Here is a 15,060-nt window from a genome sequence, read left to right as displayed (position 1 = left end):
CCATTATTGCTGATATTCACTGCCCTTTCTTGATTGAGCCGCTCTTGAGTACTCGATAAGGTCCCTGACTCGCAGATTTCTGGATCCAACTCCCAAGTCCTAAGAACGATGAGTATCTGTTCGCGAGGCAACTGGAATGATCACTTACCAAAGTAAGCCATACTGTCTGCATTTTGCTTGGCCTGAGCAGCATAAAGGTCCTTGACACCATTCCACTCGTAGCCGACATCAATCCCTACGTGCATTAACCGTCAGCAGTTGTATACAAGAGACTCCGCTTAAGCCAGGGGATTTACATACACATCGGAAACGGTTGCGCATCTTCGTTGTGTATTGTGTGAGTTATCTGAGAACGTTAGCCTGGAAGGACAAAGATCTGTGCATTGTACTTCGTGAAGAATGACGGTGTCCAACAAATTCCAGTTGTCTATCAACGGCCCCGACTCTGCGGCACCATCATCGATGGAAAAATCGGTGTTGCCTTCTTGAAATCTGTATAAGCCTCCTCGTCGTTGGGTAGACTTAAAGAAGATACCGTCTTTACATAGTGTTATGGAGCACCTCTTCTCGTCGTTTAATTTGTTGTTGCAGTATGTGCCGCCCATCGTTGCGCGTCCCACCGTCTTAGAACAAAGCGTGTGACCATCGTAGACAATATCGCTAACTCTGTCGATTATGAGCTTTTTCGTACGCTGAGAGTTCTTGCATTTCGCCTCTTCGTCTGTGGCAACTTTGAATCTCGCGTCCTCGTCACAGAAGATCAGAGTATTGGCTTCGTCTTTGGTGGCAACGAGATCGTTGGAAATGGCATTGAGCGTTGCTATCAGCCATCAGCAAATGCGCGAGCGGAACTACACGTCCTGAGATCGGGGGCAGAATCTACCTGATATGAAAGCAGCATTATTTGAGTCCTTGAAAATGTGTTCATATAGTTTGCCAACCGGGACACGAGCATTGTCTTGGGCATCGGCCTTCATCTGCTGAATAATTCCCCATAACTTATCCACCTCGACATTTGGATTGTTGCGGCAAGATTCATCGAACCATACTGTTCTTGGTTTCAATGCTTGACCCTCGATTAAGGCTGGGAAGAGAGATGTAACGAAGAGAATTGCTCGGAAAAAGAAGGTCATGGTAATTGGGATAATTTGAATACCTCAAATGAATGGAAGAATGCAGTCGCACTCACTGGAAAACATGCCGTCAAATAACGGAAAGGGCACATCGCGCACAAACCCCGTCGCTGGTGCTACCGCAGCGGCCTACAGCGGTCTGCGTAGCACAGCCTGCCATCTACCCTTTCCGGATCAGCTTTATCAGACCCCAAGCACTACTCCTGCATCTGCCAAGAGTGAAGGACGATGCCTTTCAATAATCGCGCAAGGCTGAAACTTGTTTCGACAAATTAGATCTGAGGTGGAGATGAGAGATGGGGGCGACGCTGCAGCATTTGGGATGTGTCGCCCCCACCGCCAGGGAACCACCTACGCAGGGTTCGCTAACCCCCGCGAAAAACAAATAGTCGTCCCACTTCCATCTCACCGGAGGGCTCAATTCTTGATATAGAGTTTTACAGCCCAAGGCGAGCGCATATGCACACGAATGCGGACGTCCTTCGAATGCAACGTGCATATGGGTAGCTAAGAATAGCGAAGGCGGCTCTAGGGCTCACTGAGATGCGCCTGAGAACGCGTTGGTGTTATAGGCGCAGGACATTATGTACATGAATGCAAACACTACCAGTAACACCATCAAGTACATCTGATATCTGCTTCCTAACGAACCATGCGTCCTACCTCTCTGCGTCTTCTTGGTTGCGTCACTTCTATCATACTATGCTTGAGCACCGATGCTGCCACTTTGAAAAGAGCGCAAATAACCTTCCCTCCATCAAATGGACCATGTCGCCAAAACCATGGTCTAGAACCGCTTCAATGTACTGACGAGGCATGTATCGATATCGCAGCTTCAGGTGTTTGTCACATCCAAACACAAGAAGGCCTGCCTGTCTGCGGCTGCTGCGATTCTCAGATCACCTTGCTTTGCTCAGCGTGCGGCGGCGATGCAGGAGAAGGGATATGTCTAGGCACTGGGCTCACGGAGATCTCATTCCAAGGTTGCCCATGCACCGCGAACGGGGGTGCAGTACCTGGTGGAGGACAGATTGCAGTCTGCCCTGAGCAAACCGGTTCAGACACCCAGTCATGCAACAGTTCTACTTGTGGTGGAAGCACTAGATATGCAGGCTTGTGCGACTCCAAGACTGACATCGGTGGAGGTGCTTATCAGTTTTGCGCATGCTGTCCAGATGAGGAGCCAGCTTGTAACGATTGTGGTGGCGACAACGGCGATGGACGTTGCAAAGGTGTCGATGAGTATACGGGTAAAGGTTACAATAACTGTAAATGCAGTTCAGGCGCAGGGTCAGTCTCAGCACATAGTGAACTGCGATCAAAGCTAACGTCGAGTTGTAGTGGTGATCAGCCCGTGATCATCCCCTTCCCAATCCCCCCTCCAGGCTTCCCGATCCCGCCACCTGGTACGCCTAATCCAGAAGAGCCATGCTCGGACACGATTGACACAAAATGCTCCGAATGCGACGGAAACAATAAGTGGTGTCAGACAGGACCATCTGCTGGCTGCCCTTGCCAAGATGATGAACAAGAATGCCCAGATGGCGACGATGTTCCAAACTGCTCAGATGCAAACTGCGGCGGCGCAACAAGCGCGTCTGTCATCAGTACATGCCAAGGTGCGAACAATTAAAACAAGGACTGTACATGCTTTCAGTTTGAACCTGAGCTTGAGCCATACGCACCATTCTCCGACCAACAGCTTCTTGAACAAGAAGCATTTCTGAACAGCATCTTGGCTGCTCCAGCAACCCCTACCAGTAGCGCATCACCAACTCAAGGGTCAGGTCAGTTGACATGTTCGAAGAATTCAGCATCTCAAGTCCCCAAAGAAATGATATGGTCGGATGGAAGCAAAACGCCCAATCAAGTGCTCTATACATTGAGAGAAGTTATCTGCACGAACAGTTGCGAGATGCCGGCTGGCCTTCCAGCTGGAGTGGCATGGAAGACTGGAAGTAAGACTACAGGCGACTGCGAGATTGCCATTGCCATTGAAGGTGACATTGAAGCGGTGAGTGAGAGTTATGCAAGCGGAAGAAAGTGATCTAATACTTTTTTATAGTACTTCTATCGCGGTACACCGTCTAGCGATGAGCAGTGGCAACAATGCTGGGATTCCACTGATGCCATCATCAAGGAATGCATCAATGAAGGGCCAAATACCGGCTGGGTTAACGGGCCCAATCCTTACCAAGTAAAGCATTCTTCCACTTGAGCCTCAATTCTAGACAGAGACTGACAGAAGTAGTTCTATCAGGGTGGATTTCGACCGCTTAATGGCGATGGCGCCATACATGCACCAATGAGTGGGGATGTTCTTCTTTCAAAAACAGCCATCGGTGCAGTGACGCCAACAAACGCGCAAGGATTTACTTGCGGAAATGGTGATGGCGGAACGCGGCCGCTAGACTGTCTAGCCATACTTGGGTCGTATGTCACCCCAAAGTTGGAGATATATAAGCTGACAAACGAAGCATCATCAACGGCGAACAGCTCAGTGACACAGACACCAGCCCTAAGTTCTGCACCGACGATTCCACGTGCCTCAAAAAGGGCGAATCCGGCTCTAGTGACGGCAACATAATCTACAGCTCCTACTGTGAAGTGCAAGTGCCCTGTTCCCTACCCATACGTTGTCCCTACTAATTTTCCTATTAGTGCTTCTAACAGCGGATGTTCGTTTGTGATTGCATCGAAGCTCGCGTCTTTCGGGGGGGTACCCGGTCGGTCTTGCGTAAGTCCAAAAGACATGTCCGAGTTCATAAGACTGGGTGCAAATGAGTGTGGTTCAAATCAAGCTTCGGGGGTGTGGGCGGCAGGGTATGCCTCGGGTGAGACGGCACCGCCTTATACGGTGTACGGTCTCGTGAATGCGGCGAACCCGGGTGTTTTGTTCATATGACGATTTGTATAGAGGCCATGTTTTTCCAACTACTATGATCTTGGGCGGAGCAAACTCTGTGAAAACCATTGGCGACTGGGATAGTCGGTGGACTATCATTGAGGCTGGAGGCGTGTATAGCTCTATGCTACAACTCCGGAGTGAAATTGGAGGAGCGGCAGATGGCGCATTAGAAGCAAGATGACTTTCTGGAGCGCGATAGGATCAATAGGCTTGAGGATGACTTGACGATGATGTGTCAGCGTCGTGACATTAAACATAATGATTGCACGCGATCAAAGAAGCTGACTAGCGGAGCGGTATTATCGGCTCATCAATGATGTCCGTAACTTATTGAATGCTTTCTTCTACATATCTGTCCAATCCCTTTGATCTATCTATTAGGTCTCGTTGGTTTCCTAGGTCTGTACCTTCGACTAGGAACTCAGCAATAACTTCCTCATCGAAGCGATGGGAAGCAACTGCGTCTGAGTCGAAAACACCGCCAAAGCAGCAACAGTTGCAGAGAAGACATAGCCTACGCGTCTCCAATCAACCAGGTTTGCTCCCTTCTCATCATCCCAAAGATCGCTGTGCGGCCGATTTGGCAACGGCAGCGCTTTGATATGCGTACCCCCACGTGAGGTGCCACAAAGCACGTCGATCATCTTCTCTGCATGATACAAGGGCACGATATATCTTGCTATGAATTTCGATGTCACAGTGTCCATGGCCTGTACACTTTGCTGGGCGTGAGAGAACTTCAGAAGAGCGGTCGCGCGGTCAACACGGAGGCTTTGGGTTGTTTGAAAAGCCTTGACGAAGTCTGCGTCGGTGATGCTTTCGCCTTTACGGTTGAAAAGAGCGTGGAGTTGGTCTGCAAGAACTGCGGCATCTTCGATTGCGCTGTTTCCGCCATGGCCGCTGATAGGGTTGAACTACGAGACGTATCAGTTTGGTGATCCCCCCTCAAACCCGCTAGACTTACCTTATGGGCAGCATCTCCAATGGTCATGATGCGATTGTAATGCCATTTACTAAACACCACCTCAGGAAGAGCTTGCAGGGTTGATGTTTTGCGTAATGCATATAGTTCGCCGAACGTCAGAGTATCTGTGATATGATCGGACGCATGTTCCGCTACCAGCGCGTCCTCTTGATCTTTGGTGTAGCGCGGGATCTTGCCATAGGCCGTCACTGGAAGCTTCTTAAACAGGAACCAGTAGATGCGGTGATCTGGTCCGGTCAAGACGAGGTATGAATTGTCTCGACCTTGTACATTTTGTGTCGAACAAGGGAATTTCTCGCTTGGTCGGGATATGCCGAAGATGCAACAGTACTCTGTTGGTATCGAACGATCGCTGACAGGGAAATATCCGGGTGTTTCTTGATCTGCCAGTCTCCACATCTCCTCGCGCACTGTACTGTGAATGCCATCAGCGCCAACAAGGATATCCCCGTGGTAGGTTTCCCCGTCTGCGGTGACAACTTCAACCCCGCCAGTAGACTGCCTGACCTCGGTGACTCCTTTGTTGGTGAGGACCTTCGATTTGTCAGGCAGCTTATCATATAGAACCTGGATTATCATCTGACGGTCCACAAAGACCGGCGAATATCCAAAACTGTCCACATCAGCTTCAAGACAATGAGGTCATGCAGGGGTTTGTAACTCACCGCTCGGTTATGCGTTTGTTGGCTCCCTCAAAGAGTAATACAACCTTGCCATTGTCGTTCCTCTGAGTCAATAGCTCACCAGCATCCACACCATTGAGTAAAGCTTTGACATCTTCAAAGCAACCAAACTGATCGAAAATACGAAGGCCATAGGGAAGTATGCCAATACTCGCACCTAGATCAGGAGCAATCTTTCCATACTTTTCCAAAACCAGATAGTCTATCCCAAGCTTTTCGAGGATGTTGGCCAGGGTGAGTCCAGCAACACTCCCACCCGCTATGAGAACCTTGGTGTGCTTCTGGGATGCCATGATGAGAAGTTCAAGAAACTGGTGATATGAGACGTTGAGACAAGAGAGAATGTGCTACACAGTGATCCAATTCGTCGAAATGGATGACAGAGCTATTTAACATAGCGTTCTTGTGCTGCTGACCGAAGAAGGTCCGACCTTCCAATCCCTCTACCTTTGCCCATGCCTATACAGCAGCTTCACATCTAACATCTAGAGACGTTCCAAGATTTGACTCGTACGAACTCAACATAAGAAATCACTAATCAACTGTTCGTCGGTCGACTTGGCCAATCAATCAAAACCAGAACCTAGTATCTTCTAATCTATTCATCGGGGATTTCTAGCCGGACGGAGTGAAGTGGAGTGAAGTGGATCTCGGAGCCGAGCTTGGGGTCAAGACCTTGGCTTTTCATGGACCCCACGGTTAGCGGAATGTCGCAAATTCCGAGCACAAACAGAGCCGATGACGACACCCAGCCCGATAGCAAAGGCTTGGTGTTGGCTCACATTGATTAGTTGTAAACTTGCTATGTACCCAAGGATACTCTGCTGTGAATTTCGCAAGTTTTCGTTTCTTGAAGCATGCCGTTTCTGGGCGTGCCTCAGCTACCGCGGCCATGATATGCGGATTTCAACTTGATGACGTAATCACCGTTGATCGACAAGCGCGATTAGGTATGGACGCGACCACCGCTCTTCACACGCGTTTCGGCACTCGTGCGTCGCCATGCCGCCCAAGAAAGGTGCGTCTTCCATCTGGATTCCCAGCAATCATCAAGTTGACGTGGCTAGCTGCCAAACGTAAGGCGACCGATGATGACATGGCCAGTCGCAACGCGGCCACCGCCAAGAGAGTCGCGCTCGAAAATGAGAAGTTCGTTACACGTAGAGAACTGCCTTATGAGGCCAGAATAGGCATAAGAAATTTGTTCAACTCAGTCGTTGAGACTGATGCCGGCCATCAGGATTCTGACGAATCGGACTCTAGCGCATCGGACCTTGACGACTTTGAGGTCGACGATGGTTACGAGAAAGCAATGAAGGTAGAAGAGGAGTATGAGAGAAGCGTTGACAATGCGCATAGACATCTAGCCATCAAATCCGCGCGCGAAGAGGAAATTCAAGCGGGTGATGTGCAGGGCCAATGGGACCTTTATTCTCCCAACCTGTTGGATCTTCGCGAGGCCGAGCACCGAGGAGAGATACATTATCACTTTCGTCAATGGAAAACAGGTACTTTGGTCATCGGAGATCAAACCAACGACCCTGTGCTCTCTTCAACGGAAGTTACCGCGTCACTCTCCCTTGACGGCCTCGAAAACGATTGGCACATTCCTCTCAACGTCCCGAAACTGGCATCCTTGGACTTAGTACCTCTCACAGGTGTCCGCAAAAATTACTCAGGGTCCGGAAAGGCAGAGGTGCGACTTGACATATCGTTTTTGGGGAATGGCTATCTGAAGATGAGGATACCTGGCATATACATCGGCGGAAAGAAGCAGTGGAGAAGACACATCACGTTGTATGGCGTGAATCGGACGTTTCCGCCACGCGAAGAGGAGAATCCGGAGCCTTTACCGCGAGAAGACACGCTTCCACGAATAGGGCTGGTACAGCCTGCGCCCGTAGATGAGGATTCCAATCAACCTGTCGCTGGCCCTGGCGGAGAAGTCCTCTCTCAAGACGAGCAGCTTTTGAGGCGACGGCTATTGAAAGACCTAGATGACAGCTTGTTTGTGGACTGGCCCGATGAAAACTAGACACCCGAACAGCGTCGGATCTATCTGCAGATGGCATTTACGGACCGAGCATACGCGTCGCGCAGCGGACCGTCGTCTTCAACTGGTGTCAAGCTCAGCCTCAATCGTTACCGTGCCACATGGTACCAGCTTACGTGTCGCAATCTCGACCAATTAAAACTCCCCGGATAAAGACGAGATTCCATTGACATGCACGTGGGAGGTACTTTCAAGCATCGGAGCTCTGGAACCAAGAGATCCTCACACACCGCCATTGCCAGGTGTTCGAATTAGAAAACACCAGATCGTTGTTGCCCATCTACCATGTCAACACCTCCTCGATGGCCGATATGGCAAACGTCTCAACGGCTTCCTCTTGAATAGGTCGTCTTCCCCGCCATGGCCATCGATAATCATTGGACTAAAGCTCGAAATGTCGATCAGACTTATCTGCAGACAAGCATCAGCGCTTATATTTCTTATCGACAGTTGCGGGGCCTTCCAAGGGTGTTTTGGCCCCCATGGAAGCTGACGACTGATCAATGGGGCGTCTTCAGCCTTGCGCCTGCTGCCTGCATGATTGTCGAAATATTGAAACTTGGAAAACTGTCCACATTCGATGTCTCGTAGAACACAGCCTTCCCAGACGTGACTGACGCGAAACCTCTATGTCCACAGGCTTTTCAATATGAGCTGCGAGATGAAAGATAACGGCTCTTACAATTCCATGCAGGACGATGATGAGCTGTACGATGATCCGGTCCAGCAAGACGAATCGATGGCGGCTACGGTCGATGGCGGGGATGTCAGTGGCCCCAGTCATCAGAAGGAAACAGTAAAGATGAAGAACGATCTACAAGATACTGTAACAACACTGGGGTCGAACATGTTTGCAGAGATTGCAGAGATCTCTAAGTACAAATTCGAGCGCGCGAAGGCTCGGCAATGGGCGACGAGGGACATCTGCTTCTTGGTCTATGATGACTCAGACGTTAAAATCAATGGATACGACAGCGACGATGAGGAAGCGCAACAGGAATACGCACTACAGATGAGCTTAGGAGACAGTGGTACCGCAGCGTCAGAAGGACAAGACAGGGCCCAACGCTCAGAATACGCCAACGACTCATGGAAAGCCAAGTGCCGTGTATGTGCATGGTATCCCGAATTTTCTCATAAATGGAAGCCTCGAAAGTTTCGCCTAGTCAATCCGACGGTGGATCATCCAGGGTGGTTTGACCGGGGCGAAAAGCGTAATATCGCATCGATCGATATATGTATGCATTATGTCGCTGTGTCATACTGTTGGCCGCCGCGAGACGACAAGCCCATTCCAAGAAGCTACACCGTTCGAGATCTCGACGGGCGTGTTCGCGCTAGTCGTGCTCTCGATGATGTCTTGGATCGTGCTGTCGACTTCGCCAATTCGTATGGCCTTCGTATGATCTGGATCGACCAGGAGTGCCTCCCTCAACCGACTGAGACCAGTACAAAGGCAGATTGGGAGATGCAAGAGCTTGGCATACAGTCAATGGACATTGTGTACAATAGGGCCATGTATACGGCGGGCTTACTCGATGTCGAGATCACTTCACAGGAGCAGCTCAATGCAATCCAGACTATACTAAATGCCGATCGGGTAATGACACAAGGAGCTATGAGTCTTCGGTACTGTGAACATATCATCCGCCTCCTTCATGAAACCTGTCAAGACAGATGGTACACCCGGGCGTGGGTCATTCAAGAGGCTATCTGTGCAGGACTAAAGCTAGTACTAGCATTTCGACACAGTCCTGGTTTAACATTCCCATCAAAATTCCGAGAAGGGTATCAATGCGAGAGAGAGGATCGTCCTTACCATTCGCTCGACGACCATTCGCGTGGACTTGACTCAACACTTGCGTGTATCTCGTTGGCCAAATTCTGGCGAATCCTCGATGTCATGCGCAACCTTCTTCTACGAGACTTCTCTTCCGTTGGGTCAATGCTTGTGCGCTCTGACTACGCGCCAGCGGAGACATGGCCAGGCGCTCGATCGGTGCTCGAAGCAGCGGAAACTCTACATCCGAGAACGGTGGAGGCAAACACACTTCAACAGGTCATGATGACCTATAGCGAGGGCCAGTACGGCAAGCGGCCTACGATCAATGCTGCAGGAGCCCTGACTCTATTGAATCATCGCGAATGTTATTTTCAGTCCGACAGACTCGCTATAATAGCGAACATGTGCGACTATGATTTCCGACTCGACACAAAAGCTGTTGGCAATAATTGTCATTCCCTACGCCTTGCTATATTGGCATTAGCATTGAATAATGGCGACTTATCTCTGCTTGCGCCCGAGGCATATCCACCACCAAATGAAGTCTATTCAGGTGATGCTTACGCTGGACATGCATCAAGCTCGCTCTTGTTTCAGAGCTTTTTCCTGGAGGCTTCGCGGATCGAGCACTGCCAAGTGCGCGACTTTCTCAACGTCAGGCTTCAAGGAGTCGTGCCTGGCAGCGTTACTCCGGATGGGCTACTCTTGAATGCATATCTGTGGTCCGTGAATTACGAAGTCGACTTTACGCTCATTCAATCGACATGGGCTGATGCCTGGGAATCGCTAAGATGCTGGAGAATGTTCGTAGACCGTCAAAAGAGCGAGACCTGGGACCAATACAATGCACGGAATGGGATAATTTTCCAATGGTTCTCACAGCCAGGCGTATCCAAACAAGCTTTAGAAGATTTTCGAAAATTTGGTCATGTTCCAGATGACTCAGCTCTTTGGAAGGGCATCGATCATCGCGGAGTACAATTAACACGATACGTCGATTGTTATCGTGTGAAGCAAGTCCCAGCAATGCAGGACCTTATTGCCCGAATAATCTTCGATATTCTCAGATACACCTTGAACGCGTTCGATGATAGAGCGTTGGCGAGGGGCCTAGCCACAAGTATCTGGCAATCTGTCCGAATCGACCAAGTCCCAGGCTCAGAGGACCCACTGCCAGATGAGGTCGGTGATGCTCTTTTTGACCACGTTGACGTTCTGGAACGTCCATTCGCCACTTTGCAGCTTGAAGAGACACTCGACAAAACTTTTGCGCAGTTATGGTTTGTCGATCGGATCATGGAGACGGGGAGGCTGTGGTGTGGAACATACACACCACCAAATCCAAAAGACTCCGCCGCCTCGGAATTCCACCCCAGTCATGAATCTACTGCTGAGATAAAACCGGAAGTAAAAAAGGGGTTTGAAAAATCGCCCGCCGATGAGTCAAGGTCGATCATAAGTAAACAAATTGTGCGGCATATGTTATTTACACAGCTCCAGGGCACTCCTTCGATTAAGAAGCAACCTCTAAACTGGCGGTGGCCAATGATTGTGCTTACCGAAGTGGCAGCAAACAGGGACTATCATTCCGCCTCTGGGGAAAGGCGACGCAAGGAAACCCTGCTGTCTACCTTCGACGTGGATGGGCCATGCCAGGTGGCCACACCATACAATCCAGACTGGGAGGTACTTCCGCGTCCAAAACTTCGCAGCATGAGAGTATGCTGGGTCGTTGAAGAAAGGAACCGCAGCGACGAGACGACAGTTGCCACTGTTGAAGTAAAGCGATCACTCTCAGGCACATCGCTGGCTACACCGCTCTCCTATCAGCCGGGTGGATTAGAAGCAAAAGGAAAGAGTAGAGCGACTGACCCTTTGCCAGAGAAGGAAGTCACTGATATTGTTGATATTCCCGAAGCGACTGAGCGCTTCGGTAATCAGGGCCTCAGTTTACAAGTGCTTCGGAAGGTGAAGGGGTTGTGGCAGATTATGGATCTTCCTTCCCAGGACTACGTGTTCAGTTAGTGACTCGAAATGCGCGAAGGCATACAGCAATTTCTACAGCTTAGATGTCGCTCAGGCGTAACAAGTAGTGTTGGACATTCTCGAGATGCGACTTGAAGCCGTTGCCGATGCAACCTACTGATTCCGACCTCCAGCCCCGCCCATTCACGTGCAGGCGTGTCATGTACAAACGCGCGCATCTTACATCTGGCCAATGAAACATTTGTTGTTTGCTCTATACTCGAAAAAGCGCACGGATCTGCAATGCTAAACCAAAGCCATGAATGGAGCCGGCACTGCGGCCTGCGCCTATGTTTGAGACATAGGAAGAACGTGCAGACGGCCTAGTAGCGGCATCTTCTTTTCAGATCAGGAAATGTTGATGAGACAGCTTGTTTACAAGTAGAACAGCCCAATCAAGCACCCGGGTGATTATGCGTTCAACATCCCGGACCGAACATGCAGCCCCGAACACCTTTTTGGTGCCGCATCCAGTCCCGTTTGTCTATGTGCATGCGTGGCGTGGTACAGACCTACGTGTTACGCTCACAGCCAATGAAACCCCTCGCGTACAAACAAACGATAATGTGATGCAGGCTGAAAGCCTTTGACGATAAAACTTGGTCATCATCCGCTGATGGTCTTTCGACTCATCCGCTGATACTGTGATGACGCGAAGCAGAAGAGCCATTAACGACAGTCGCAATCAGTACCCCGATCGAACGTAACCTCACCTCCCGAAGGAAAGCCATCAAGAATATCAGACATCCCATTTTCAGTAAACAACGACTAGTTGTCAAGTTCTCCGCAACAACTTTAACACCATTATCCTGCCCCCGCACCCACTTTGCGCCACCCCACAGCCATGGATGTATGCAAAGATGTAGACAATTACATGCAGTACATTCAACAGCATAGGCGTGTTCTGCAAGACGCTAAAAAGAGACATGGTCAGCGTCCGCGCGATCGCAAAGACAGACACGTAATGTTGCTCGAGTTCATGATGGTGTCCATGAGTACCGCACAAAGGACTGGAAAGAAGGACACACAAAACATACACTCATCGTTCGTTCCACCAGCATATCCGCCTTGCACTACTGCACTCAAAACTCTCAAACCTATCAAGATTGAAGAATTGAGGCTTGAGACACATCACCGTGGCAGATTCCTTCTTCTGCGAGTAGTCACATCGCCAAATCGTATGACAGGAATCCTCGTTCTGGTGGAAGATGAATACGGAGATGTTGTGATACTGCAACTTTACCAACAGGAAGATGAAGTCAGCCGCCCAGCTACCAACGTTGTCGACAAAGGCATCGTCCTCATAGTAAAGGAACCTTTCTTCAAAGTCACGGTATCTGGAGACTACAGTCTGCGAGTGGATCATCTTTCGGATATCGTGTTCTTGAACAGCGACGATACCAGGATACCACAGTCGTGGCGGCCGCGGTTCCTAGAAATCGGGAAATGCGCGAATACATTGAAGCTTGAAGGCAATGCCCATGTGGGAAAGGGAGAGTACTGGCAGGCGATCGAGAAGTAAGTGAGACCTGTGATCAGCCAGTAGCTACACTAACAACTTTGCCAGGTACTCAAATGCCTTAGTGTACTCATCTGCTCCGAGCGAAATAAACGTAATCAAGCGAAATAGAGCGCTGGCATATCTCAAAACCAAACAATACGACGCTGCATTGTCCGACACAGGCTTCCCTGAGTTCGGTGAAGAAGCCTCAGAGAAGGCATTGTTTCGTGCAGCGGAGGCTCTATATTATCTCAGACGGTATGGAGACTGTTACGAAGTGCTTGAACAGCTATGCAAACTCTTCCCGTCCAATCATGAAGCGATTGCTGCCCTGACGCGCGCCAGACGTCGCTGCGACGAAGGTAGTACCGGGCAATTCGACTTCAAGCTCCTACACGCCGAAGCAAAGAGGTACAGCCCACCCCATCTAGATCACGCTACGTACATCGGACCAGTGGAGGTTCGGAAAGTGACTGGGAAAGGTCGTGGCTTATTTACAACTACGCCCATGAAAGCCGGGGATCTAGTGCTGTGTGAGAAAGCTTTCAGTCATGCTCACGTTGATGATGGGGAGAAAGGTAATGCAAATATCACTCTCTTGGTGAATGTAGAGACGAACAGAGCTTTCATGGGAGGCCAAGCGGATCTCATCCAGTCAATAACGCAAAAGCTCTACAAGAACCCATCAATGGCTCCCGATTTCACTAATCTGCATCATGGCGATTACAAAGCGGTCGATGTTCAATCCGTTGATGGACAACCTGTAATCGACACGTAAGTGTACCTTCCATGCGATGAACTAGCAAGTTCGGTAGACTGACGCTAAAGTTTCCCAGATTTCTTGTCGAACGAACAATGTCTCTCAACGTGTTCGGCTGCCCGGTCACGACACTGAAGAGCCACATAGAGGTGACTTCCAACAACTTCTCGAAACAGAATGCCAACTTCCATTCATGTGGCATCTGGATTAAGGCCTCGTACATCAACCACAGTTGTCTCGGCAATGTCCGTCGCTCTTTCATCGGGGATATGATGATAGTGCGCGCGGCCAAGGACCTAGATGTTGGCACAGAACTGATGTTCCCGTATGAAGCACCAGAGGGTATCTATACTTCAAAGACCGAGCGAAAGTTCAAGAACTGGGGCTTCGTGTGCACGTGCGCGCTCTGCGAAGACATCAAAGCCACTAAGTCTTCGGAAATCACAAAGAGGAAGAATCTTTTGGCTCAGTTGGATCGTCTCTGCAAGTCTGGAGTGATACCTCAGGATATGTCAATGAAGTTTGAGCGCTTACTCAAGGCGCTGAACGAGACCTACGCTCGCCCAGCGGAAGAAGTTCCTCGACTCTCGCTATGGGACCCACAGCTGCTGTTGACACGGATCTACATGGGAAAGCTTGATCTTACGAAGGGATTGGAATCAGCTAGAAAGACTTTACAGACTCTGAGTTTCGTCGTGACTGGGCTCGACCGTACCTCAGAAGCTCTAGTCGTCTTGGAATGGGGTCACACAGTGGACCATCTGGTGGAAGTCTTTTTACACGCACGCTCGGCGTTGGAACAATTAGGGCTGTCAGAGAAGTCGAAGCAGGCGAAACATTATGCAAGAGTTGCGTACCGAATACTGGTTGGGGAGGATGCATCTTTTGGTGACACATACCTGTCGTTTCGGGATCTTGAGTGAGGAAGCAGATGGGTTATGTTGCCTGTGGCATTGTATACTGGTGGACTAATATGGACTGACTTTTTCGCCGTGCTCCTGCAAGCGCCGCTAATACCCCCAACTGGATAGAAAGCTATTCTGCTATAGCCATTCTATGTCCAATCCATGCTCCCCCGCTATCCGCAATAAGGAAGATCATGTCCCCAGATCACCAATTGAATTCCTCCAATGATCGGAGGAGCGATGTCATACATATAGTGAAGACCTAATTCAATCCAGAAGTTTGCTATGCTTCTAGCGTTCATTCGCATCCAGCCAGAGTAACGT

General features: G+C 49.8%; 5 protein-coding genes across 5 annotated transcripts; 3 read left to right on the top strand and 2 right to left on the bottom strand.

The window, feature by feature from the left end:
- Positions 1 to 278: 278 nt before the first annotated feature.
- J4E82_009316 (uncharacterized protein) lies at positions 279 to 977 on the bottom strand (the record flags this gene model as incomplete). Its single annotated transcript, XM_051735541.1, has 2 exons — positions 279 to 820; positions 884 to 977. The coding sequence occupies 2 exons, from the start codon at positions 975 to 977 to the stop codon at positions 279 to 281; spliced, it is 636 nt and encodes a 211-aa protein (XP_051584717.1).
- Positions 978 to 4,454: 3,477 nt separating this feature from the next.
- J4E82_009315 (uncharacterized protein) lies at positions 4,455 to 6,002 on the bottom strand (the record flags this gene model as incomplete). Its single annotated transcript, XM_051735540.1, has 3 exons — positions 4,455 to 4,955; positions 5,006 to 5,639; positions 5,692 to 6,002. 3 exons carry the CDS (start codon positions 6,000 to 6,002, stop codon positions 4,455 to 4,457), a joined length of 1,446 nt encoding a protein of 481 aa, XP_051584716.1.
- A 709-nt stretch (positions 6,003 to 6,711) lies between these two features.
- On the top strand, positions 6,712 to 7,744 carry J4E82_009314 (uncharacterized protein; the record flags this gene model as incomplete). Its single annotated transcript, XM_051735539.1, has 2 exons — positions 6,712 to 6,727; positions 6,753 to 7,744. The coding sequence occupies 2 exons, from the start codon at positions 6,712 to 6,714 to the stop codon at positions 7,742 to 7,744; spliced, it is 1,008 nt and encodes a 335-aa protein (XP_051584715.1).
- A 679-nt stretch (positions 7,745 to 8,423) lies between these two features.
- Positions 8,424 to 11,570, top strand: J4E82_009313 (uncharacterized protein; the record flags this gene model as incomplete). The annotated part of the gene is made up of 2 exons (XM_051735538.1): positions 8,424 to 8,870; positions 9,051 to 11,570. The coding sequence occupies 2 exons, from the start codon at positions 8,424 to 8,426 to the stop codon at positions 11,568 to 11,570; spliced, it is 2,967 nt and encodes a 988-aa protein (XP_051584714.1).
- An 844-nt stretch (positions 11,571 to 12,414) lies between these two features.
- Positions 12,415 to 14,754, top strand: J4E82_009312 (uncharacterized protein; the record flags this gene model as incomplete). The annotated part of the gene is made up of 3 exons (XM_051735537.1): positions 12,415 to 13,088; positions 13,138 to 13,845; positions 13,908 to 14,754. The coding sequence occupies 3 exons, from the start codon at positions 12,415 to 12,417 to the stop codon at positions 14,752 to 14,754; spliced, it is 2,229 nt and encodes a 742-aa protein (XP_051584713.1).
- Positions 14,755 to 15,060: the final 306 nt, after the last annotated feature.

This window comes from Alternaria postmessia, assembly GCF_024291825.1.
Source record: "Alternaria postmessia strain BMP 2775 chromosome Unknown scaffold_87, whole genome shotgun sequence".
NCBI classification, from domain to species: domain Eukaryota; kingdom Fungi; phylum Ascomycota; class Dothideomycetes; order Pleosporales; family Pleosporaceae; genus Alternaria; species Alternaria postmessia.
Note: the sequence above shows the minus strand (reverse complement) of the source record. Positions and strands in the feature narration are given on the sequence as shown.